General features: G+C 41.9%; 1 protein-coding gene across 1 annotated transcript; it reads left to right on the top strand.

Moving 5' to 3' along the window:
- The first annotated feature begins 3685 nt into the window (after positions 1-3685).
- On the top strand, positions 3686-23755 carry tnfaip8l3 (tumor necrosis factor, alpha-induced protein 8-like 3). Its single transcript, XM_040011254.1, has 2 exons — positions 3686-4028; positions 22647-23755. The coding sequence occupies exons 1-2, from the start codon at positions 3983-3985 to the stop codon at positions 23207-23209; spliced, it is 609 nt and encodes a 202-aa protein (XP_039867188.1). The 5' UTR covers positions 3686-3982; the 3' UTR covers positions 23210-23755.
- Positions 23756-23783: the final 28 nt, after the last annotated feature.

The following is a 23783-nucleotide window of genomic DNA, read 5'->3' as shown; positions in this document are numbered from 1 at the left end:
TGTAAGCTAGCTTGCTAACATTGGTGTTGACCAGTGTTGGCACTGGTGCAAGAAAACTGGAAGGTTGATGGTATGAGGGGGCATTTAGCTCATGTCACACTTGTGTTTTATAAAAAGAAATACTGTGACAGAGAGGTGTACATCCTTAGCATCACTGTGTCCGTAAAACAAAGGTTGGCATAGCATGCAAAAAGCTAGCCAAAAAAAAGACTGAGCTAACCAGACACCAAGCAATGCACAGTCAAAAACATCCTATAATTCCGGTGTTTGTTATCTTAATCTGAATGTCTGCACATATCAGTTTCGGATTTATAAAATGATTCAAATTTACATTTAACATTTACATTTAAAGCATATTTGAAATAGTTTAAAAGCAGCAAAATGGAATAAAAACTGCAGGCTAGAAAACATATTCTCTAATATTCATATTCTGTCATCACAAAATTTTTAAAAAGTACAATTAGCTTGAACTGCTTATTACAGCAGTGTGTTTTTATCAAAACCAAACTGTGTGATTTCATTTTAATTATAGTTGTAAGAGTATGTCAGCTGCCTGTTTGGACAGGAATGGATCCCCAAGGCCGACACATAGCACCAACGCTGCCGTTACCATCAGCCCTCATTACACTAATAGTGTAAGTACAGAAGAATTAAGTTGTATCGCCAAGATTTCAACAATAAAATCTGTATAACTGTAGGGTCTTTACCTTACAATATAAAGCGCCTTTTGCCATTATTGTTGTGATTTGGTGCTGTATAAGTAAAACTGAATTAACAAAACCTTGCTTTAAATCTCAGAGCTTTACAGTACAGCTATTCTATTTGTTAAAACTTACCAAAATTACCTCTACTACTTTAAAAAATTAGACACTTTTGCACAGTTTTTACTGGAAATTTTGGATTAAGGTCTGCTTTTTTCCACACTCACAAGTCACAGGCTGGATAAACTTGCACTGTTTTGTTTCCTACAGGCAACTATAATTTTAGATATATGGATTACTTTGTTAGCTCTGTAAACAAAGTATCTTATCTACATACTATTAGAAGGTCCAAAAGCCCATTTAGTTTGTTTTTCCTGAAAATAAATTTGAATACTAACTTAGTAATGACGTGCATTTAAAATCGTTGCTAGAGTGCATTATCTCATATCAGTGGTTCGTTTGTCCTGTCCAAAGAAACTCAGATGAATTTATAGCAGCGTATAGTTATAATACTAAAATACCTAATAACTAGATGGCCCCACATTACCAAGATCAAATGTGTGCCAAAGCTGATGAGGTATTCAACATTCCTGAAGCTTAACCAGTGCACACATGCAAAGTCCAGAGAGACAGACCTGTGCTCCAGACTGATCTTTAATTTTTATGTTTTGGTTTCTTGTAAAAGCCAGTTCACTCCTGTAAGCAAGCAATGATAGTGCAGACTCTCTGTTATGCTTTTCAGTCTCAGGGCATGAGAATTGTATGTTTCTATTCACGCTCACACAGCCTACACAGACACTCTCCATTTCACATCGGGTCAAAGGAGTACATAGCTTCAAAGTAGTTCAGCTTGTTGTTGTTACCGGCATTATCTTTTTTCACTGGAATATTGCACAAGAGAGTTGCAATTGCTCTCACACACACACACAAATTCAAATGCACACAGGGTCAGAGATAATTGAGCCCTTGGCTTTGGAAAGACAGGCTTAATGCCATCTGGTGCCCAGAGTTCATGCTGAGAAACCGTGAGCTCCACACCTGGGAAACGCTAATGCCTGCAACTGTTGTCGGACCACCAACTGCACACCCACCTGCCTCCACACCAACCGCTTTAACTCATTTCACAAAAATTCATTCAAACATGAGGCCCACATTTTACACATTTAACATCAGTGGTCTGTCGGGTTTAGAGACACTTTGTTATCACGTGTATCTCAGATGAGGATTGTCTTTAGACGACTGTTTTATTTCCCGTTTTCAGCTGTGGAAAAAAAGAGTAAGATTAAGTAGTGGGAGGAAGTCATATCAAAACCAGCCCTGATGCTTTAAGAGAGAGAAAGTGCTGTAGTTTCCACTGCATCATTACCAAAAGAAGAATAAGAAAATAAAATAGAAAAAAAGACTTATTTTACAGTTAGGTACAGTAGGACATATGATTTTGTGTTTCCACCAAAATGCTCTAGATTCAGGGTACTAACACCACTTTCATGTTCAAGAGGGCCAGTTCAGTGACTTGGATTACCTTAGGCAGCACCTAGCATCTAGTTAGCAGCCTAGCTAGCACCCACAGGTCCCTAAATGTGGCCACAAACTTAACACAGCATAACTTTAAACTTTTAACCTATTTGATTTTTTCCTACCAGCCTGTGAACATGTTATCTCTGTGGTTAAGGTGGACATTGAAATATGGAAATCTACAGGGACTGACGTTTGGTGCCAACCTCCACTGGAAAAACGTCAATTTTCTGTACTTTGTGTTGGCATCCTATTTCAGCTCCACATGTTACAGAGCGGTGTACATCCTGGACAGGTTGCAGTCCATCACAGCAGTGACATTATATCACATGAGGACGGAGAGTGAACCAGTACAGAAACAAATCCACTGTCTTAAACACATTTCCAGAGATGATTTGTGGGACACCATGAAACCACAACAGTATGCCAAATTCCACTTTGTGGGTTGAAACTGCACAGAGTGCTGACATTTTACTTTTCTTTCAGTTTACTACAGGTTTGAAGCGTCCACCAGCTTTGCAAGCGTACAGCGAATGCTACTTTATAAAGATGGTATAACTATAAACTATTTTCAAGAAAGTTTACTTAAGTTTCTCGATCGAGTTCTTGTCTTTCAGCCTTCCACCGTCTATCTGAAGACAAATATGTGATCTGCTCTTCAAGTGTTATATTGCTGGAATGTTCATGCATTTCAAAGCAGGGAGCACTCTTTAGTGTGTTGCTCAAGGACACACCACAATCAGAACTTCAGAAATAGAGATCAGGAAGTTAAGATGAAAAAAATAAAAAGACAGATAAGGGCAATATGAAAAGAAAGCTGTGAATCCGATTTCTGTCAGAGTGCTTTCAAAAATAACAAGAGCATTGGGGAAAAAAAGCTCTCTGCAGCAAATTGAAAACCAAATAAATTACAGTAAGGAAAGGCGGCAAATAATATTATTCTTTTGATAATGATGGTGAAGTGATTGACACTGAAGTGTGAATCATTGTGGGATCCACAGAAAAATCAGCTTTCCTATTGCACAGAAATGATCCACAACTTTTCATGTCTAATGAGTCATTACCTGGTCTGTGACAGTCACAAACCAAAGCCAGTTTAGTTTTGTTGTTGTTTTTTACAACAGCCAGTAACAAGAGGTCATGGGATTTTTACTGCTGGAGATGAATTTCAAGTCGCCGTGAATGAGTCTCTCCCATTGCTCTGCTAAAACACAGGCAGCACTCTTACCCAGAGACAGAGAGAGGGAGGGAGAGAGGAAGAGCGAAAGAGGAAGAGACGGCACTTACAGCATACAGAAAGAGGTAGAGAAAGAGTTTGAGTGGAGAGAGCGTGAAGAGGCTGAGTGTGACAGCACCGAATGAGAGAAGGAAGAGGAGGAGGAGGGACCGAGCGGCAGGGAAAGGGTGGGAGACGCTGAGAGGGGGACGGACTCAGCGAGTGAGGGGAGGGAGCACCAGAGGAGGGGAAAGTAGATGAGAGGGAGAAGTAAAGAGGGAAACTGAGGGAGTCAGGAGAAGAGAGGAGACTAAAAGGAAAGGAGCGCAAAAAAAAGGAGGACAGATCAGCAAATAAGCCTAGTAGCATTCCTCTCACAGCTGCAGTGATCCAGGCTGGGAGGGGAACTTTAGCTCACTGGGAGAAATAATAAAAACCAACCAAGAATTTGTATATATTTTCTCTGAGCTAAGAAACCAGAAGCTACTGTAAAAAAGGAAAGGGAGCAAGAAGAGAGCTTCTGCAGCCTCCGAGTGTCCTGCAGGGAAAGATGGATTCAGATTCTGGAGAGCAGAGTGACGGAGACCTCTCTCCAGGTAAGGCCTCAAGACTCTTACAGGTCACCACAGCACTGGTTTCTGGCATGCCCTGCTAACTAGACTTTAAGCAGACCAATCCAGGAGGTCTACAAGCTCTTTCTTCCTTTGTGTTCCAGTAAATTTTCAGCATTTTCCAGCCTTTCTTTACTCTCAACTAAACACATTTAGTGCATCTCAATCCTCTCTGAACCATTTCTCTCATGCGCTCAGTCTGTTTCTAGCGATCAACAGCTTGCCTGTAAATCTGAACCCTTCTTTAGTGCACCCAAATGTAAGAATCGAGTACAGTATTTAAAGCTTTCAAAGATGTGTGACAGGCAAGCAGCCGTGAGCTCGAATGCATGTACAGTGATGCTGGTGGCTGGCAGAGGCTCCCTGAGTGCGTGGAGGAAAGCCGGCTCAGTCACCACCAGGAACAGGCAAGCTCCGACACGTGCAGCCAGTTTGTTCATCAACACGTCCAGCTACAGAGCGAGCCGGAGAGACCACAGACTCCCCGGACGCTGAAATCAGCTCCTTTTCCTCGTGAAGCTCGCTGCTGTTTGCTGGAAGTTAGAAGGAAAAAAAAAGATTTATGGTGTCAAAGTACAGGGCAAAGATTTATTGCACAGATGAGAGTTATACATTAAACACACAGGTAGAGGCACAAATGCTCCTTAAAGTGAACTCGCTTATTGGAGATTTCACAGCATCGCATGCACGTGGGCGACTGATTCTGTGGGAGAAAGGAGGGAGATGAAGCATCCTTGTGGAGATATGTTTGAGTTTAGACAGATTGAAATGTGTCTCCAGGAGGGGTTTCTTTGTTTCACAGCAGTGTCAGAATACAGGAACAGTCAAATAGCAGCGAATAAAAGTAAAACTCACGCTGATGCTTGAACTGACTTTATTGCTCTCCTATCGTGGTTTCCTAAAACTAGTACTACTAGTAGATCTGCTTTAGGTGTTGGAGGGTTTTATCGTTTAATGTTAGATAACGTTGATGGCGTGGGTGTTTGCAGTTTTATTTGAAGTCACAGAGCTCCGTGTGCCTTAATGATGCTCTGCTGAACTCTGGCCATCTGCCTGTCCATCTGGACCATTGTCTGTCTGTCCTCTCATCCATTTGCAAGTGGAGAGGAACCTCAGTGTGAGGGTTAGAGGACTTTATACATATAATGAGAAAGTGATGACATATTCATGTCATCTGCTGACTTCCATAAAAGTTTTTCATATGAAGCGATGCTTTGTGCGTCACAGTTAAGCCAAACCGTAAAGGAAGAGGCTTTATTTCTGTCACTTTGATGTGAAGTGGTCTACAGTGTTTTCCAGAGACTCCAGATAAAGCATCCTTCAGCATAACATAACCAGGTCTTTGTTATGTCATAGTAATAAAATCATATAGATTTATCGACCGGACACCAAAAAAACAAAACGTTGTTGCACATGTTGAATCTCCAGGGTGATGCGAGAGCTATATTTTTCCAAAGTCAAGAGAAAAGAAGAGCCTGACTCACACTCATAATGCATCGTGCTTTGTTGCTGTGCTGCAGTGCCTACTCTACCGTGGAAAAATCTGGTTTGGCTCACTTGATAAGGTCAGTGAAAGCTGAGATAACGTATTTGGGAAAACAGGAGTCTTTTGTAACTCTGTTGTACACAAACAAAACCCTTTTCCTTGGATATGTCAGTGAGGGATGTGTGATAAATCTACGCTTTACACATACACATGCATATTTTCAGCAGTGTAAATAGCGAGGTATTATGTTTCAGCTGGCCTTGACCTTTCAACCATCTCCTGTGCCCTTGGGCAGTTAATGGTTGAACTTTTTTTTTCCCAAGAGAGTGATGTTCTAAATTTCTGTGCTGCATTAATTTTACCTCAACGTGCCCTTTCCATGAGCAATTAGTGATAGTTTATTTTCTTCAGTGCCTCTCTGGGCTAACCCAAGAGAACTAGCCTGACATGACCTTGGCACAGGTCATGTCAGGATTGTGCATTCAAGTAATATCTGTGTGTGTTTCTAACATGCAAACTCATAAATAAAACCACATAAAGATAATATCATGACTGAACTATGAGTAGCTTTCTAGTAGTTTGAGCCATGGAAACACTGTTGGAAGGTGGCTGCTAGTAAACAGATAGACAGATAAGTTTGTTACTACCCCCAGGAGAGAGATGTTTGGTCACCTATCTATAAATCAAACTCAAAATAGTGGCCTTGTGATCCCATGTGTTTTGTGTTTTATATTTATGCCAGGAACAAGAAAATAGTGTACAGGAAGGAGAAAGGTGAGGAAAGCCTGCTAGTTAATTTAGGCAGCAGGACTCACCACAAACAGCACATGGTGAAGGTGTAGCTACCAGGGCTGTGTGTGCCTTTGCACACTGCTTACCCGAAAACGACGCTGCTGCTCCTGCTGCTTGGTGCCACCACAGTCACCGCTGCTGTCAGCATTTTAAAGAAACACCTCCACCTCAGCACCCACCTGTAGGTCCTTAGCTTTCCAAAGGCAGTAAAGCAGAAAACTACTCCAGCTGGAGGGGGGTGTAGCACACGCTACAATATGTAATTGACTGTAGCTGACTTAGATTTGGCTACGTCATTATATATCATCACTCTATGGAAGGTTAGCTGTGAAAAGGTGCTGTTTCTCTTTGTATTAGCTACTTACGCACAATATAATAGCATTCCTCAGCTTTCTTAATGATTCACTTTCCAATGTTGCACATTATCAGATGGGTTAGCCTAAGTTAGCAAAATTTAGAAAGCCTTAAATGATATTTGATATTTTACTTATAAGTGAAAAAATGCTTTAGACCTGCTGCTTAATGCTTTTACCATTCTTCCCAGTGATGGCGCCTCACGTCTTGAGCCTGAATCCCATTTTGTCTCCTTAAAGACTCAGTTTTTCCACCCCGATAAACTTGTATGTTTTTTAACCCGTACGTAGGGCATCCCACCTCAGCTTTTCGGCTCTTTTTTGCCAACTACATCTATAAATCTATGATTTCTGTGGGCTTAAATAATAATCTGTCTCCATGTTTTCTTATGGGAAGCAAGAAGATTTATGCAGCACATTTTTTGCGTTTACTCATAACACACTCCATGTGATAATTTATGGAAATATTTTAAATAAATAGGCTTAAACTTTTTTTTTTTCATTAAAAAAGTAAAAGTTTCACACTATTTAAAGTGTCGCAAAAACATTCTCGAAGATTTTCAGGACGCTTACATGAAGCAAATTTAAATAAGTTCTGCTGGGGAAGATATTTTCTAACATGGGAGAGTTAGGACAGAGCTTCATTACAAAAACTAATATTGTGCTTCATTGTGTTTTTCTGGCTTTGCTACAGCGTTCTGCACACAGAGCACACAGAGCTGTGCTGCAACGACTCTGAAAAAAGGCCATAAAAAACCCAGCTCAAACAGAAAGGATCATATTTTCTTACCCATAATCATCCAGTCATGCGCTGAGCATGCCTCTGACCATACCAATATCCACAAACTGATTCACCCAGTCATCCTGTCCCTCCTTTCTGTGGTGGAGCGGGGATGACCACACCTAATTATGAGTCAAAGCAAAGCTGACTGTCAGTACACCTGTTCTCCTGTGTATGTTGCACAATAGGTGCAAAATAGAGGCTAGAAATTTCACTAAACTGTAATGCTTCAGGGCTTTCAGACACTCCTGTTTTCCACTTCGAATTATTTTTTTATATATCACTATATTATATTAAATTACATTACTGTGGCATTATGTTTAGCTATTAACCACGTTCTGTTTTTGGATGATTTATCCTGGTGATGTGATTCTCTCTAACACCATAACTCCATCAGCCCTGTATAGATCTATTTCCAGACATTTGTGTTTACCTTCAAATTCACAGGAAAAGCAGACTTGTTGAAAAGGGGAGCTTTTTGGCTGTTGTAACAACAGCTGTGATATCCATAGGGGCGTGAGGGCCGTTTCTGTGCTCCTATTAAAAACACAAAACTGCAGATGCTGTCTGATGACACAACTGAAATGCGATCTTGGGCCAGTAGATTATCCCCACCATTCATTCACATGTTTGCACATCAACAAACCTGCTTTATTTTCTCTGTTAACCGCCACTATTCCAAGCTTCTACAAACACTTGAGCTATCTCCGACACATCAGAGCAGACCAGATGCACTCGGCAATGAGAGAAAGGCTTCTGCCTCATGATTGCCATGTTGGCAGACTGGCCACATGCTTTGCACATGTGAGCCAGCCCTGGATACACTGCAACACTCCCAAAGATACGCACAGGCATACTGAAAAAAAAAGCCTGCGCTCTTCTCGCTCATATCCTTGGTCTCCCAGCACATGCATCCCTAAACTCTGCATTTAATCTGGCCCACAGATGGAGAGTGCTCACTGCACTACACCCAGCCCTCTGTACACACGCACATACACACAAACACCCACACTCAAGACACCAGGAGCTGGTTCTGGAAAATTGTAACACGAACTGAGAGAAAAAAAAACACAGGAGCGAAGCCGTAAGTGGAAAAGACGACTCAGGAGAAAATAGTTTTTCCTACAACTGAAGCAAAAGACAAAAAAAAAAAAAACCTTTGGTCACTATCTGTGTGTGAGTGCACTTCCTCTGTATGCACATGCATGCATGCATGCACTGACACAATAATACCGTGGCATTTCACGGTGTTTGGAGGACATTTGGAAAGAGGATTGTCTCCCCACGGCTGAGCCATTACTGAAACACGGAGTCAGACCGCAGAGGCACTCTGACAGACATTCTGGTCAAAGGCCTCATAGACACACATTCATAAGGAGGAGATGGCTGTGGTTTCACAGGAGGGCCATTCGAAGCAAAGCAAACAGTCAGTAGTGGCGCCTGAAGTGAGAGACGATCTCTTTGGGGAGAGCAGTATGCATTAAATGAAGGCTGGACTGGTGTTTGAGAACCACTGAGCCTGTGCAGATGCCGCCTCTGTGAAGGAGTGTGTGTTGGTTTATTTTCTCACTCGTGTTGACCTAAAATCACAATCTCTGATAGAAAGTGTTCTTTAGCTTTACTTTGTGGTTACAAGAGTTTTCTACATTAGTTCCAATAGAACATGATGTCTGGGATTTTCTGACAAAAAAACTAACAAAAAAACCCAAAACTTAACATGCAGATGGTAAAAAGCTAAATACACTTTTCCTCTCTCTCCCACTCCAAAAAAAAAAAAAAAAAAAGATAGAAAACAATGTGGAGTGGGAGGCAATTACACACACAGCTTTTCACACTTAACTCTAGGAGAACTGAACAAACTGTGCTGATTATAGCATTATAGAGTTGTGGTAGGGAAAAGCACCCATGTTCATCATATTTCATAACAGTTTAGCAGTGTGTCATGTTGATCCTGCTTTCAGAAAACCTTTAAAAACTATTTCTAGTGAGATAGGAGACAGCCGCGCAGACAGAAGTAGCCCTGGCAGCTATGTTGTGGGCGTAGACATTTCATGAGCCTTAATGGTAGATAAAACTTTACTCTGTGTTATCCCTGGAGGCTGGGATTCGAATTAACTCATGGAATGATTCGGTTTAGGCTCGTAATAAGGAGTCGAAAGAAAAATGCAGTCAATAAAAGTCAGTTAGAAACATACGAATGTGAGAAAGAGAGGGAGCGTTGTGAGTCTGCGTGAACCACAGTTATTTCCTGGTCATTAGTTAGTGGTGTGTTGGCAGCCAGGACGGCAGAGGCCCTTTGGCTTCACACTAACGCGCGTCGTGCGCAGAGAGGGAGGGCCCGCAAGGTCAAAGCTCAAAGCATATGCAGTTTCATCACTTCAATCAAAGCAGGAGCAATCTGAAAACTTGATCTTAATATTCTTTGCTTGACTATTTATGACTCTGTAATAGTTTATTATTATTGATGCTTTATTTCATCTGTCCTCTGGCTGTCCTGGCAGTAGAATGTGTGTGAATATTAGATAGAAAGAGCATTAAAAAAAAATCCCCCCTGCGAAGGAGTGTTAATGGGTCAATGAGACAAGTTGTGTAAAGTGCTTTGAGTGCTCAGATAGAGTAGAAAAGCGCTACATAAGAACCAGTCCATTTACAAATTGTCTGAGTCAGTGTTCACAGCATGTCGAGCTGGTCATGTTTAAATCTTGGGCTTGCATTCGCTAAAGGCCGCTAATTGAAGTGCACAGCATACATCACAATTTTCCAAATTACAAACATCCCTGCGAGGTGACAAAATCAGTGAGGTCATCACATTTTACCAGCAAGTACAGGAAAAGCCTGTGAATAGAAGGATAATGGAGGCCTAGCAGAATTATGTAGTGTTTTTTTAATGGAAGAGAGAATAGCTGGGAGGGGGGGCTTCAGCACTGTATAAAGGCAGTGACAGACTGAGCTCCTCTGTGAGTGATTCGAAGCTCCTCATTTTTATTTTATTTTTTTTACGTGAACTCAAAGGGAGTAAACTAGTAAACAAACCAGGAGGCCAAAGTTCTGGGAAGGGGGGAATTTGGGTGGGCTGTCATGGTCTGGATGATTTTGCATGCGAGTATCTGTGTGTGCGCGCATCTTCTCGAGCACCCGTGTGTCCCTTTGTGAACGATGCCACGGCATGCTGAGACTTGGCCGAGGTCTATGAGAGGAGCGACTCACCCAGGGCCGGAAAACGCTTACTTCCTCGACACTGTAGATGCGCTGAGAAATGGAGAGAGGAGCAGATGAGAAAGACACAAGAGCTTCGTGTGTGTGTGTGTGTATGAGACAAAGACACTGCAGCCAGTGCTTAACACAGCTGTACATGGTAGAAGGTGGAAAAGAGAATGAGAGGGGGAGAGGTGTTGTTTCTTTTTTTGTTTAGCTTTTTTTGGTGTTGTGCGCGGCTATGTCTGACGTTAAGGGATTTTGACAGGAGTTAGGCAGTCAAACTGTGGACATATGATCTCACCTCTTTTTCTTCAACACCCCCACCTCCTCCTCCGTCCTTGCTTCCATCACTCCTCCACACTCCTTTATTTAAGTGACCTGACACATCTGCAGACGGTATAGATTGCTGCGACAGTCTATTTGTTTTTATTTTCTTCTTTCATCCGCAATAATTCAGAGCATTTCTCAAGCAAAGATAGTCAATTTTTCTCTCTTTTTACGACCATCTTTAGCTTAGACTGAAAGGCGTGAAAGGTGCATTCCTCTTTTTCTTGCCCTTTGATTCTGTAAAAGGCATAACTTCTTTATTTTAGACGGAAAATGGGAAACTGGGTAACAGAGAGGCTGAATACATCATACTCCCCTGTATTTTATTAGGCCTCAGCCCCACAGTCTATCATTATAGTTAACGCACAAGCCCGCACACACACATTTGTAGCCAGCTGTCGCTGTCAGATTATTCGGTGCACAGAAGCAAATTTGTCATTTCGTTGCGTAGAAATGTGGAGTCTTTTTCTCCATTCAGTCAACATCATCATAATGAGATTTGTCAGCTGGTGATGGTGGCAGAGTACTTTTCCACAGAGGCTCCCAGAGAAGGGAAGTGGAGAGGGGAGACAGCCTGCAGTTCCCATACCCAGCTAGCCAGATACCCAGTTCACTGTGGTCTGGTGCTTTACTGCAGTTAAACAATGGCACAAACATGGAAACCGTAGCTGGTGGAGAAATTTGCTTTGCAGCAGAGGAAAGGTCAAATGGTCGCAATCTCACAGGACCCCGCAGTCCACGCTGGGTCCTAACAGGATGTCTTGGATGCCACTTCTGATCCTCAGCGGACCAGGAGCTCCTTTGGTCTTCATAACAAGGAGTGACTGTGATGAAAGCCAAGGGCAGAGTAGAAGGTGGGGGTCAAATAGCTGCTATCTCTCACCCTCCCTCTTTTCCGCCACCCGTTTTTTTTTGTTTTTTTTTTGTGACAGGACATCAAGCGGCGCATTAATCAATCAGACATCTTCTGCAAATGCTTCATTTCGCCCAATCTCTTTGGTTCAGCTCTACAGGGACGTGGCCATTAAAACTAAGAGACAGAGAGAGACAAAGAAAGAGATGAAGAATGGAGCATTAAATAAGGCTGCGCGGCTGCCAAAGGCAATCTGTTCTTGTGTCCCTCATGAATCAGAGAGCCCTCCTAAGTGCTTTTCCCTGGACCCTTCATCACAGTGGACATTTAAACCAGTCTCAGGATAAACACACTTATAGTCTCAAACTCTGTTGCAAGCCTCTTCATTACAGCTACATTAACATCAGTCCACCCCCCCCCCCCCCCCCCCCTTTATTTAGAAATGGCCTTTAAAGCTTTTCCTGGTTGATATTCATCCATTATGCTGTGAGCAACGCTGAGTGAAACCATTTCTGAATAACGCACAGAGGACTCCTAACTTCAGAGGCCAATTAGCTTCTATTTTCCAGCTTCATTAAGAGCGTTTTTATGCCTCGTTTCTTTTTTTTTCATTCCACAATTTCCTTTGACTTAAAACTATTTGATTGCAAAGCCACCAAAGAAAAAGTCTGAGAATGGTTTATTTTTAAGCTCCTCAGAGCACAAAATAATTTGATAATGACCTCACCGATCTTATAGTTTCTGTATGCTCTGAAACAAACTATTGATCCAACCTGCTGTTCAGCCACACTGAAGGAAAAACGTGGAGTTTTTTTTTCTTTTTCTGTAGCTGTACAACTGAATATACAAAATGCTTTGGAGCACACACACTAAAAATATAATAATCATGCACATATGCAGCGTGACGTCAGCTGATTTTTCTTTTCTAACATAAATATATCACAAAGCAGCTGTGATTCAGCGGTTTCTGATTATTGATTATTTTCCTGCAGCACTTGAAATGTGATGAAATGAGATTCCTATTTCATCTCCCCACCCTTCCACACATATATTATATATATATATGTTAAGCCTGAGGCAGCAAGATCCCTTCCAATACAGAAGCCAGCACAGATCAGTGATAACAGACATGATATTTATTAGGTCAGAATTAGCATGACAAACATTAGCTTGCATGGAGGTGGGTCGGCAAAGAGGCTTGCAGGGGCAGAAGCAACTGTGTGAGCAGGCTAAAGCCAGTTTTTATAAAGTGCACCCCACGTGTTATCTGTTGAGCCATCAGATGAGCTGTTATGAGTCGCTGTACGGGGATACCAGGCTGAGCTTGATTCCATGACCTGCCTCGGCTAATGCTAAATGCTCAGATACTGGCTCACACTCATATGCTGTTATCTGCACTGAGAATATATGCTGATCGTCAAGTTGAGTCAAAATCAATCCATCAAAGGAAAGCACATAATAAGTGTGCCGTGGCATCAGACCATATATTTTTACTTTTGTTAATACAGGCTGACTGAATATATACTTTTTCTTTACACTTAACTGAAAATGCTTATCAGAAATCACACACTGCAGGCTATATTTATTAATATTGCAGGCTCGGTGAAAACAGTCACAGGATCAGTTTGTTTGCTTTCTTAGTCAGTTCTCCAATTTGTGATGTTTCCATCACATGCACTGACCTTTATCTCACTAGTACTCGTGTGTAACCTTTGTGGTGATGCAGTCACTTTTGTGCCTCGTATTATCCATAGCATCCATAAAAAGCGGAGACACGTAACATCTGCACAAAGCATTAACAAAGAGCAGCTTTTCATTTGTCTTGTTTGTCATATTTTTGCACAATGTTAGCAGTATTAAAAGCCTCGGGGGCATAAATCCGGACATATGTTTTGCCATTACGCTCATTAAAGCGTGAGCTGTAACCTACAGCATACCCTTCAGTTTCAGCCACACACACTACATTTATACTTTAAGCTCCATAACCCTACTTTGCACAAATGAAAGTCATTAAAGTATTAAAGCTGAGTTATTTATTAACCCTAAACTTCTGAATGCCACTCTACATCCTGAGCAGCTGTTAAAGGCACAGTGACCGACCTCTTTCAGCACCAGACTGCCCTTTGGAAACTGGCTCAGAGTCAGATTTTACATGTCATGAATAATGCACATCATTGTGCTTCACTCCACTGAATCGCACTGTTTTTCTCTCTGTGCAGAAATCATAGCTTTCTCAAGTTTTATCAGATGAGAAACAAACACATACATTGCAACAGACAGAGTGTGCAGGGGCGCTATGTTTGAGTCATCTTCTGAGGAGCGTTGTGGGAGTCCAAAAAACGCCTATGCAGAGACTTTTGCAGGTCCAGGGCGAGTGGAGGAGGAACATGAAATGACAAAAATTGGTTCCCATTCGACAACTCCTTCCTTATGTACAAAGGCATCGTGATGTGTCTTTATGCAGCCGTTATCTACACGGCAGTATATTAGTGCAACAGCGAGTCTGACAAACAGCAGCTCAACAAGTCAGAAGCCTCGAGACTGACAGTGGAAAATAAATATGTCCCTCCTCCAGCTCCTCTGTCGAGGTACCAGCTGGCACAGTCCACCGGCCTCTTGGGCTCGCTTAACATCAACCCTGTAGGCTATTAAAACCCCCTTTAAGATCACTGAATGACCCACTCCTTTGTTTTCCTAAAGCCTTGTAAATGCAGCCAGAGAGAGTCTCACTGCAAATCCTTATTGGGAACCAAAAGCAAACGAAAAGGCCAAGGCAAAAGAAGTGGAAGTCAAGCTGCCACCCTTGTTTACTTCTGCTGCGTGAGGAGCGTTCTCCCTGACATTTTCCTGGTATTGATACATCGTTGGTGCCTTTTTTGTGCTCCGAAATGGCATCGCTGATGGATGGCAGACTTTATTACCGAAGGCTTTCCCCAGATATTTTACAGCAGAAAGAAATGATGTAAATTTTTCCAGTGAAATTCATTTTATTTATGTGCATTTGTCACATAAATAGAAAATAGAAATCATATACAGCTACTATATATCATATATATGAATCATCATATATAGCACAGTAATGTGCAATTGGTCTTATAATGTGTCCAGGGAGCATATGAGTCGTTTAGATGTGGTAGCTAGGAATGTGTGTGTCAGTCTCTTTCCATCTAGCTGTAAAGCTATCATCACCCCAGTTAATTAGTGGTCAAAGTTGGTCTGCACATATACATCTTTTAGTTGTTACATTCCATTCCATTTTTATTTGTTGGCATTCAGAGTGCAGTCTATCAAATTTGGGCTTTTTTCCCCTTCTCAGTATTTTATATATGCTACGTAAACCCATTCTGTAGACAGTTTTTGTGATATTGGTCATAAAAAAATGCATCCACATTTTCATTCATCACATGTATCTTACTCCTGAAATCCAGACATCTTCCTATATCCTTTCTCAGATATTGGTTGATCCGATTACGTTTGGCACCATATGCCACTGATATTGCTTTGCTATTTGATTAACTTTGAATCTCACTGAACAGGCTTGATCTTTCCTGCAGGCACATATTTGAAGAGGAAAGTTTGAACACTTAGATTCTGCACAGTAACTCAGTTTCTCTGTGATTCTCATCATCCTTAAAAGGAGGCATCTAAATCCATAAAATACATCATCGTGTCATCCGTGCAAGGGCTAATTCTATGATCCCTGTTCCTTACAGCTACTCCCCTCAGCTCCCCGTCCTGGCAGATAGCTTGGGCCAGTGGTTTGATATAAATAGGACTAACAAAACATTCCCATCTCCTTCCCGTTTGTAACACATATCTCTGATAAGGAGCCACTTACCTTTACCTTTGCAATATGATCCTGATACATTGCTTTGATGCAACATTATATATTCAGTAAAACCAGATGTTTTATATAAAAAGAATCTCAATTAATTCTGACACTGGTCAGTAGCTGTCTTATAAAAAAAAGTCATATAAAGTAAAATATGACTTTGTGCAACTCCTGCAGAAGTCCATTTTTATATAACACAGGAGGCAAAAGGGTATTTACACTGTACTTCTGTTCTCCTTATAAAAGAAAATACCTGAAAAGGAAAATGTCTGGAAAATTATTGCACTTGCAGAGTGCCAAGAATGTCCTGGAAACCACTCATTTCAAAGAGGCATACAATACATAGCTGCTGGTGAATAGAAAATTGGTTGCAGATGGAAAGTCACCGTATACCAGGAGGTTTTTGGTGATGCTGTGAACAGGCAACAAGGAAGCTTTGCAGAGCTAAACTGTGTTTTTGTTTGCTTTGGACCTTTTTTGCATCTCAGAGCTAGGTTGTGTGTCAATAGTATTTACTGTTTGCAACAGGTGCTATACACACATTTATATAGTGCTTTTCCAGTGTTACTTACATACATACATATATATATATACATACACACACACACACACACACACACATACAGGACTTTATTCTATGTGATCTAATTGAAATTCATCTATTTCTCTGAACGTTTTTCATTCCTCTTCTTTTGCTTTTTTGTTGTCACATGTTCATCATATGCTGATATCCATCTTCACTGGAAATAATTTGTATGCTCACCCGTGTCTGTTGCATAAACACTAAGTCATGTGCTGTTAGTGTATCAGTGGCTAGCTGGCTTTAAAAAAGAAAAAAAAAACCTGCACCTGTGCTGAGAATGTGACCTGGTTTGTTGTCGTTAGTAACCGGGGATGCGCTTATCAAGTATTATGTTTCCTTGTGTGAGCGGGTCTGTGTGCCTGTATCACTCACGTTGTGGGTACATTACAGAGCCCTGCCTGCCTTTTAAGCACAAAAAGCAAGTACTCCGTGCATCAGTTATCGCAGTTTAGACCAAAGACGAAGTTAATGTTGGGGTTAGAAAAATAGTTTAGTAAGGCTAAGACCCCAAGGAAATGATTTTAGGTCATTATAATGTTTTTGGAAGAGGAAATAGAATTATTGTGTGTGTGTGAGTGTGCATGTAGTCACCTGACAGGATCAAGATCCTGAGTATTCAGGAACTCTGAATGTTTCAGACTAATAACACTCTAATGGCTGCACCAAATGACTCATAGCTCTCTGAAAACAGTCCAGACAATATAAAAAAAGCAAAACTACTAAGACAGCTCCACTTAGGAAGCCTTTTTTTAGAACAACCTCTTTCCCTTTAGGTCAGTTACATCTTCGATTATGTCTGTAAACAGGAAGTATTTCTTCAGATTGTCATGAAGCTTTTTTTCCTGGTCAAAGGACAGACACAAAATATACACGTACTGTATCCAGACTCACACAGAGCCGCCTCATATTTGTGTGTTCCACACTTCCGGATGTAAAGTGCCTCCAGTGTTGACTCGGTAAAGGCCAGCCAGCTATTGTCAGTCTTAGTTGCTGGCTCTGCTAATGGCTCATTCTTCTGATTAGTCTGGAACAAGACCAACACAAGCCTTTTTCATCCCCACCGCCTCACAGCTGGGTGTGCTACAGAAAATGTCCAGATTAGCAAATCTTGCATCCAGTGTTGAGCTTTAGCACGTTACACAAATAGAAGCAGCTCACTTTTCATCCAAAGAAAACATATATTTTCTTGGATTGTCAGCATTCAATGAGCAGTGATTCCCTTTAAAGTGGGACAGTTTAAAGAATGCAACAGCTGAAACAAAGTTGACTGCACATTTTTATAAGAATGCACTGTTCAGTATTAACCATCCTTTCACTATTGCTGACTCATTCCTAGTCTGTATAATGTCTGCTTATTATATCCTCACGCTGGAGCAGCATCTCAATCCATCACTCCAGCCTCCTTCATTTAAAAAGCTTCAGGGTCAGTATGGAGAGGAGGACTAACTCATGCTCATTATATATGGACATATCTGTTCACTAGACCCAGTGGCTCCATAGTGTGGTGGTTTAAACATGTGCTTAACAAGCAAAAGATTGCCCACTTGGTCCTGAGAGGATACACAGATCCCTTAGGTGTTGCACCAGGAAGGCGATCTGTCATAAAAATCTGCAGAATTAAATATTACAGCGCTACCTGCTGCAGTCACCTCTTCCTCGGACTGCCCGAAAGCAGCTAGCTGTTTGCAAGAGCCATGACATTTGCCCTTTTCAGGTTGTGAAACATAAGGCTACAGCTTCACTTCACACAGGGACCGTTAAACTGACAAATAAATATTTTTCCATCTCGGTTGCTTGATGTAAGTGTCTCTGGCTGCAATCAAAATAATTTCGTCCAGATGGATCTTTTTTTTTTTTTCACTCCAACACCTTGAGCAGGGCAGGTTTGGCCGGTCTCCATGATCCACAGTGGATGTATGTTCTGATGCAGTGCAGCTGAAACTGTTGACTCAGGCCTCTGAAAACACCAGGCGGAACAAAGAGAGACTGTCTAGTCAACAGCCGTGGCCAGAGAGCAGCAAGCACCTTACTAATCCTGATGTTAAAAGTAAACTTCACCAGCTCCCAAAACATGCTTATGTAACCCCTCTGATGGGCTTCTGCGACTGGCCCCGCGTTAGCGGTTTAGCTCCGCTCCCTGTTTGTGTTCAGCAGCAAATTCAGAGCAACCGCTTTGCTTAGTGAAAACTTTTACAGCAGAGAGTGATGCAAAGGAAATAATGAGCAGGTAGGAGAAGAAGTGCCAGTGCTGGAGAAAGTTAGCATGCAGTGTTTTTTTCTGGCCATGTCTCCTCTGACAGCTTGCACTATTCCTTAACTTATTCTGACACTGTGGTTCATGCATGTCACTCAGCACAGCCTCTGGGTGACAGGCTGTAAGTGTGTGTGTGTGTGTGTGAGAGAGAGAGAGAGAGAGAGAGAGGGAGAGAGAGAGAGAGAGAGGGAGAGAGAGAGAGAGAAGGAAAGCTTGGACTTCTCACTGTCTTCTTGTTCACTCCCATAATGATCCACCCTCACTTACTCTCTATGTGCTAAAATCTCCGGTCAGTATCTGAACCACCCACCTCCTTTACCAGCACTCTGACTCACACCTCAAGCGGCCTCATGTCCAGTCTTCTCAGTAATTTCCCCCCGCCCCTTCCACCACACTCCTTCATTTTTGCTTACATTCTTCATCACTCTGGGATGCGCAAACAGACTTGAGACAGGGGTCAAGGCGAGTGAGTCGATAGCCACCTGCTGTTGCTCAAAAAAGAGGCTCCAGGCTGCGTGTTGAGGAGTGGCAGGAGAATAATTAGTCTGCTTTTAGCTCTGCAGAGAAAAAAAAGAAAAGAAAAAAGAAAGTGAGAAAGTGTCCAGTCAATTCCAGCTCAATAAATCTTTTGGCATAATCACAGCAGATGTTTTTTTTTATTCTTGTTTGCATCTTTTTTTAAATTTAATTTAGAAATGGAGTCACTCGCACATACTGGTGGGATCCAAATCCAAGTCGCCCGCACTGCCATCGGTCTGACAAGGCCGGCTTTATGGAGCAAGCTGTCACCTTTATCAGTGTGCCAGGGTTTCAGAAATCTATCCAGTTGGGTTTCTGAATATCAGAGGCTCGCTGGAATAAAGAGCTGCTTCAGAGGAACAGGAAATGACTGTGACAAAGAGAGTCTGTTGATGAGAGGCACAGACACAGATCTGCCTAATCACAACCAGTCATATGTATATTATGGTGTGACTATTCAAATATCATGGAAACTATCGTGCAGCTGCTCAAATGTTTGTGTCCATGATACTCAGTTATTTCCTAGTTGGTTTCTTGGAAGTCTTTTAAGTGGGTTGTTTATGAAGTTGTTGGAGTTCTATTGTCGCTTGTCTGTGGCCTCTATGGTAAAGAGAGGGTAGATGGCCATCTTTAATAAATGGAAAATGTAGCAGCCCTTTTTTTTTGACAAGCAAATGTTTAGTAATTTTGCTCTGTACACACAGTGTGGTCCCACCACAAGCAAGGAAAACAACATACAGTACATTTATCAGTAGGAAAAGCTGTGAAACTTGTGAAAGCACAGTGAAAAGTCAAAAAATTTAATGTCCTGCTTTACAGGCCCATCCAACTGGTCTGATTGGAGTCCTCGCCTCTTCTGGCCCCCAGGCCTTATGTTTGACACCCCTGCTTTAACACCCATAAAGGAAAGCAGCTGTGATTTTTATGATAAGTGATTTTTTTAGGCTTGGTTTTACTCTCACCACACTCCTCTTTAGTTATAGTTTCAATACTGTAGTCCATCTTAGGTTAAAAGCTTAGGTAAACCTGCTGTTAGCTGTGCAGCACCAAACAGCAGGCAAACATACTGGAAAGCAACGTGGAGCATTTAGCTGCTAACAAGCCATGTGTTTCCCCGAGCAAATGGTAGGAAGCAAACGGCAATATTAAATTTGCTAAATTGCCAGAAACCAATCTTGACGTTGTCCCACAAACAACTGTTAGTTTACCAGCACCTCCATACTGTCAGGTTTATGTGGGGATAATTCATCAAAGCTATGTTCACAGCTTATTTATGCCACGCCAAACTGGACAAAAAAAGAAAAGAAAATCAGGACATATAAATCCATCATGAAATATTGCACGCTTCCAAAATCTGAAAGAGTAGGATATATGCCATGCGACTCACTTCCTCGGAAACCACAAGTGAAACGAGTGTTTTCATAGTAATTACAGTCAGGATGACACACTTATCCCTGTTCCCAGTAAAAATCTGCCTTCGTGCTGAACTGAACTCATAGAAATACCAGAAATATTGACACCTCGTGATTTAAATAGCACTGGGAACTTCTGTGTCCTCATGCTCACCCACCACACGTTTGTCAAATGCACAATAGGTCTCGCCCCCGCTCTTCTGAGGCTCTACAAAGAAGAGGTGAAAAGAGACATCAGATTTTTTTTTTTTTTAATGCGATGGGGGAAAGGACTGTTGACAAAGACATCTGCTGTTAAATGTCATGGTGGGCTAATTATATATACATGAAATGTCATTTAGCTGCAGACCAACACAGGAAATGTCACTTCTGTACATTCACATGAAATGCCACTGATTAGGTTTTCCCAATTGTTGCCCACCCCACCCCCACTTCCCCCAAATTCAAACACCTCCTTTGTATTGAAATAACAAACAACCGGATGATGTGACAATGCTGTGAATTCTAAACAGTCACATACAGGAGCTGTGTGCTTAAATAAAATTATAATGACAACTAAGCAGGTGTTCCTCTTCGAATATGGGCTCATCTGTTGCTCTGCGCTAAGCCCACTGGGCAATGGCACACTCATCCTCACTTTTTTTACCCTCTCTCTCCCACTCTGGACGTAGATGTGGAGGAGGGAGCGATTGACAACGTGCCCAGGGAACAGGGGGTGGGGTGGGGGGTAGTGAAGCCTCTTTGCTTGGCTTTAATCATAATAGGAGTTATCTGGTGTGTAATTTGAAGCTGGGTGGCACCTAAATAAAACCCCTTTCCATCCTCCCACTCCTCACATTCACACACAGACACGTGTTTGGCTGCTCGCATTGCTTCATGAGGACACAAGGAGCCTTTGATGTTCGCTCTGAGATAAACTGTGGCTGCAACGGGACGCAGACTAACAAATGTGATCAATCTGGACTTGTAAAAGGAAAGTGTGTGAAAAGGAATCTTATCTATCTTCAGCTGTTTGAAGTTTTCCAGGGAAGACAGTCATTCCTCCCATAGCCAGCCCGCTAAACCACTGCCAGCTCCAGGAAAGCCGCCGCCCTGCTGTAGAATGTAGATGCATCTCAATTTATCCCTCGTTCACTTCTTCAGACTGTCGTCTGTACCTTTTTTTTGCCCTTGAAACAAAATACAATCTTGTTTAGAAAAACAAAAACAAAAAACAGAGTCGTATATCTGAATAGACTGATTTATTCGACTTGACCTTTCATCCCAAGAGGAACTTTCAGCATTGCCATGTCATCATATCTACTCACATAAAACTGTTGCCAGTTTTCTTGTAACAAAAAAAGGAAAAATAAAACCTACGAAATTTCTGCAGTGTCATGTCATGAAACGAGCAACTTGCAAAAGCCCGCTCGTCCAGATGGATTTCAGCTGTTATGTACATGTAAGCATGTAAGAGTGTGTAAACAATGACTAATGTGTGCATCATTTATTTCTTTTATTTCTCTTTCATCTCCCACCTTCCCACCTGGTCATGGCAGATGACTCCCCCTCCCTTAGCCTAGTTCTCCTGGAGGTTTCTTCCTGTCAAAAGGGAGTTTTTCCTTCCCACTGTCGCACACTGCATCTTCATAAGAGGTCTTTTGATTTTCAGAATATTGATGTGTTGTGTTAAGGAATAAACATATATTCTTAGTGCTTATTTGCTGATTATATTGTTTTATGTATTTTAATAAGAGAGGACCAACTTTGAGTGTAAACTAGGCTGACAGGAAACTGCATTTGCAGAGGTGCAGACAGAAAGTGAAACTAAGCAGAGTGTTCGAAACTTAGAGTGTGTGACGTGCTGCAGAAGTATATAAACAACCATGCGGCTATTGCTGCTTTCAGACCCGAGCTTGTGTGTTCGTGTAAAATAAAGATAATTTTTTGAGTTAGACCACTTTGAGCCTTGAGTTTTTCTTGGCCGCCAAAAGAATACAAAGAACTGAATTTAATAGCTGTTATCCTATATTCTAAAGAGCTTTGAGTCGACTCTTGTTGTGATTTTGCGCAACAAATATTTCTCACCTCTGAAAGGTGCAGCACACATTAAAGTTTTTAACTCATTTGTAAACCTTCTTATTTTGGATTGGTCATCACGAAGTGCAATATATGCTGCAGATTAAACTCACATGTCTTTTCTTTTCTTCTCCTTTTCGTTTCTCTTCCTTCAGGGCAGGAGAGCTTCAACTCCCGTTCCCTGGCTCTGCAGGCCCAGAAGAAGATCCTGAGTAAGATGGCCACCATGGTGGTGGCTAACATGCTGACAGATGATACCAGCAGTGAGATCTTGGACGAGCTCTACAAGGCGAGTCGGGAGTTCACCAAGAGCAAGAAGGAGGCCCACAAGATCATCAAGGACGTCATCAAGATTGCTCTGAAGATTGGCATCTTATACCGTAACCACCAGTTCAGCCCGGATGAGCTGGACACAGTGGAGCGCTTCAAGAAGAAGATGAATCAGGCGGCCATGACGGCGGTGTCGTTCTACGAGGTGGAGTACACCTTTGACCGGAATATTCTGTCAGAGCTTCTGCTAGAGTGCAGGGACCTGCTTCACGCCTTGGTCGAGCAGCACCTGACCGCACGTTCACATGCCCGCATCGATCACGTTTTCAACCATTTTGCCCACGGGGAGTTCCTGGCCGAGCTGTACGGAGACGGAGAGGAGTACAGACTCTCTCTGAGGAAGATCTGCAATGGCATCAACAAACTGCTGGACGAAGGAACGCTTTAACCTCTTGCACTTGACCCCTTTCACCTCAAGCTCTTTCTCCCTTTGCTCCTTTGTATGTCCTTTTCACTTGACTGCCACATCCTCTTATTGCTCTCGTCTTCCTGTTTCTTCTGCACAGATTTCCACGGAGGTTGTTGTAACATCCTGCTGTTATGATTCAATGAGGGATTTTTTTTTTTTTGGACTGTCTTTACACTCAGTGGAATCCTTTCTGCACGCTAAGACAGCCTGTTTCACATTGTATGCATTTTACATCCTCTTTGTGTGCAAAAGTGTACTGTACCAATGGCCAAAAAAAAAACTTGCAGTAGGTATATTTGGATATGGAAGATAATCAGTTGTAGTAATCAGTCTTTCTATGTGTGGTTGCATGTGTGCGTGTATGAGAGGATGGCTGCGTGTGCTTGTATGGGATCCGCTTGAATAACGTTGTGTAGTGTTTGTACATAAGACCAATAATGACCTGGTATGTATTATGTATCTGTGTCAATCTTCTCAACAAGGGTGTAACACGTGTCCTTTATTAAAGATTTCTTTAAATCATTATTTTGCATTTTTTCCTGACAACAAAAGC

Source organism: Simochromis diagramma, unplaced genomic scaffold, assembly GCF_900408965.1.
Source record: "Simochromis diagramma unplaced genomic scaffold, fSimDia1.1 OVJJ01000603.1, whole genome shotgun sequence".
Classification (NCBI taxonomy): Eukaryota; Metazoa; Chordata; class Actinopteri; order Cichliformes; family Cichlidae; genus Simochromis; species Simochromis diagramma.
The sequence above is the reverse complement of the archived record's forward strand: the minus strand, read 5'-3'. Positions and strand labels throughout refer to the sequence as shown.

What these genes read in the sequence shown, in the direction of transcription:
- tnfaip8l3 (XM_040011254.1), top strand. Translation starts at nt 3,983, where the DNA reads ATGGATTCAGATTCTGGAGAGCAGAGTGACGGAGACCTCTCTCCAG. An exon ending in TGACGGAGACCTCTCTCCAG is followed by an intron (nt 4,029 to 22,646) that starts GTAAGGCCTCAA and finishes CTCTTCCTTCAG; the next exon opens with GGCAGGAGAGCTTCAACTCC.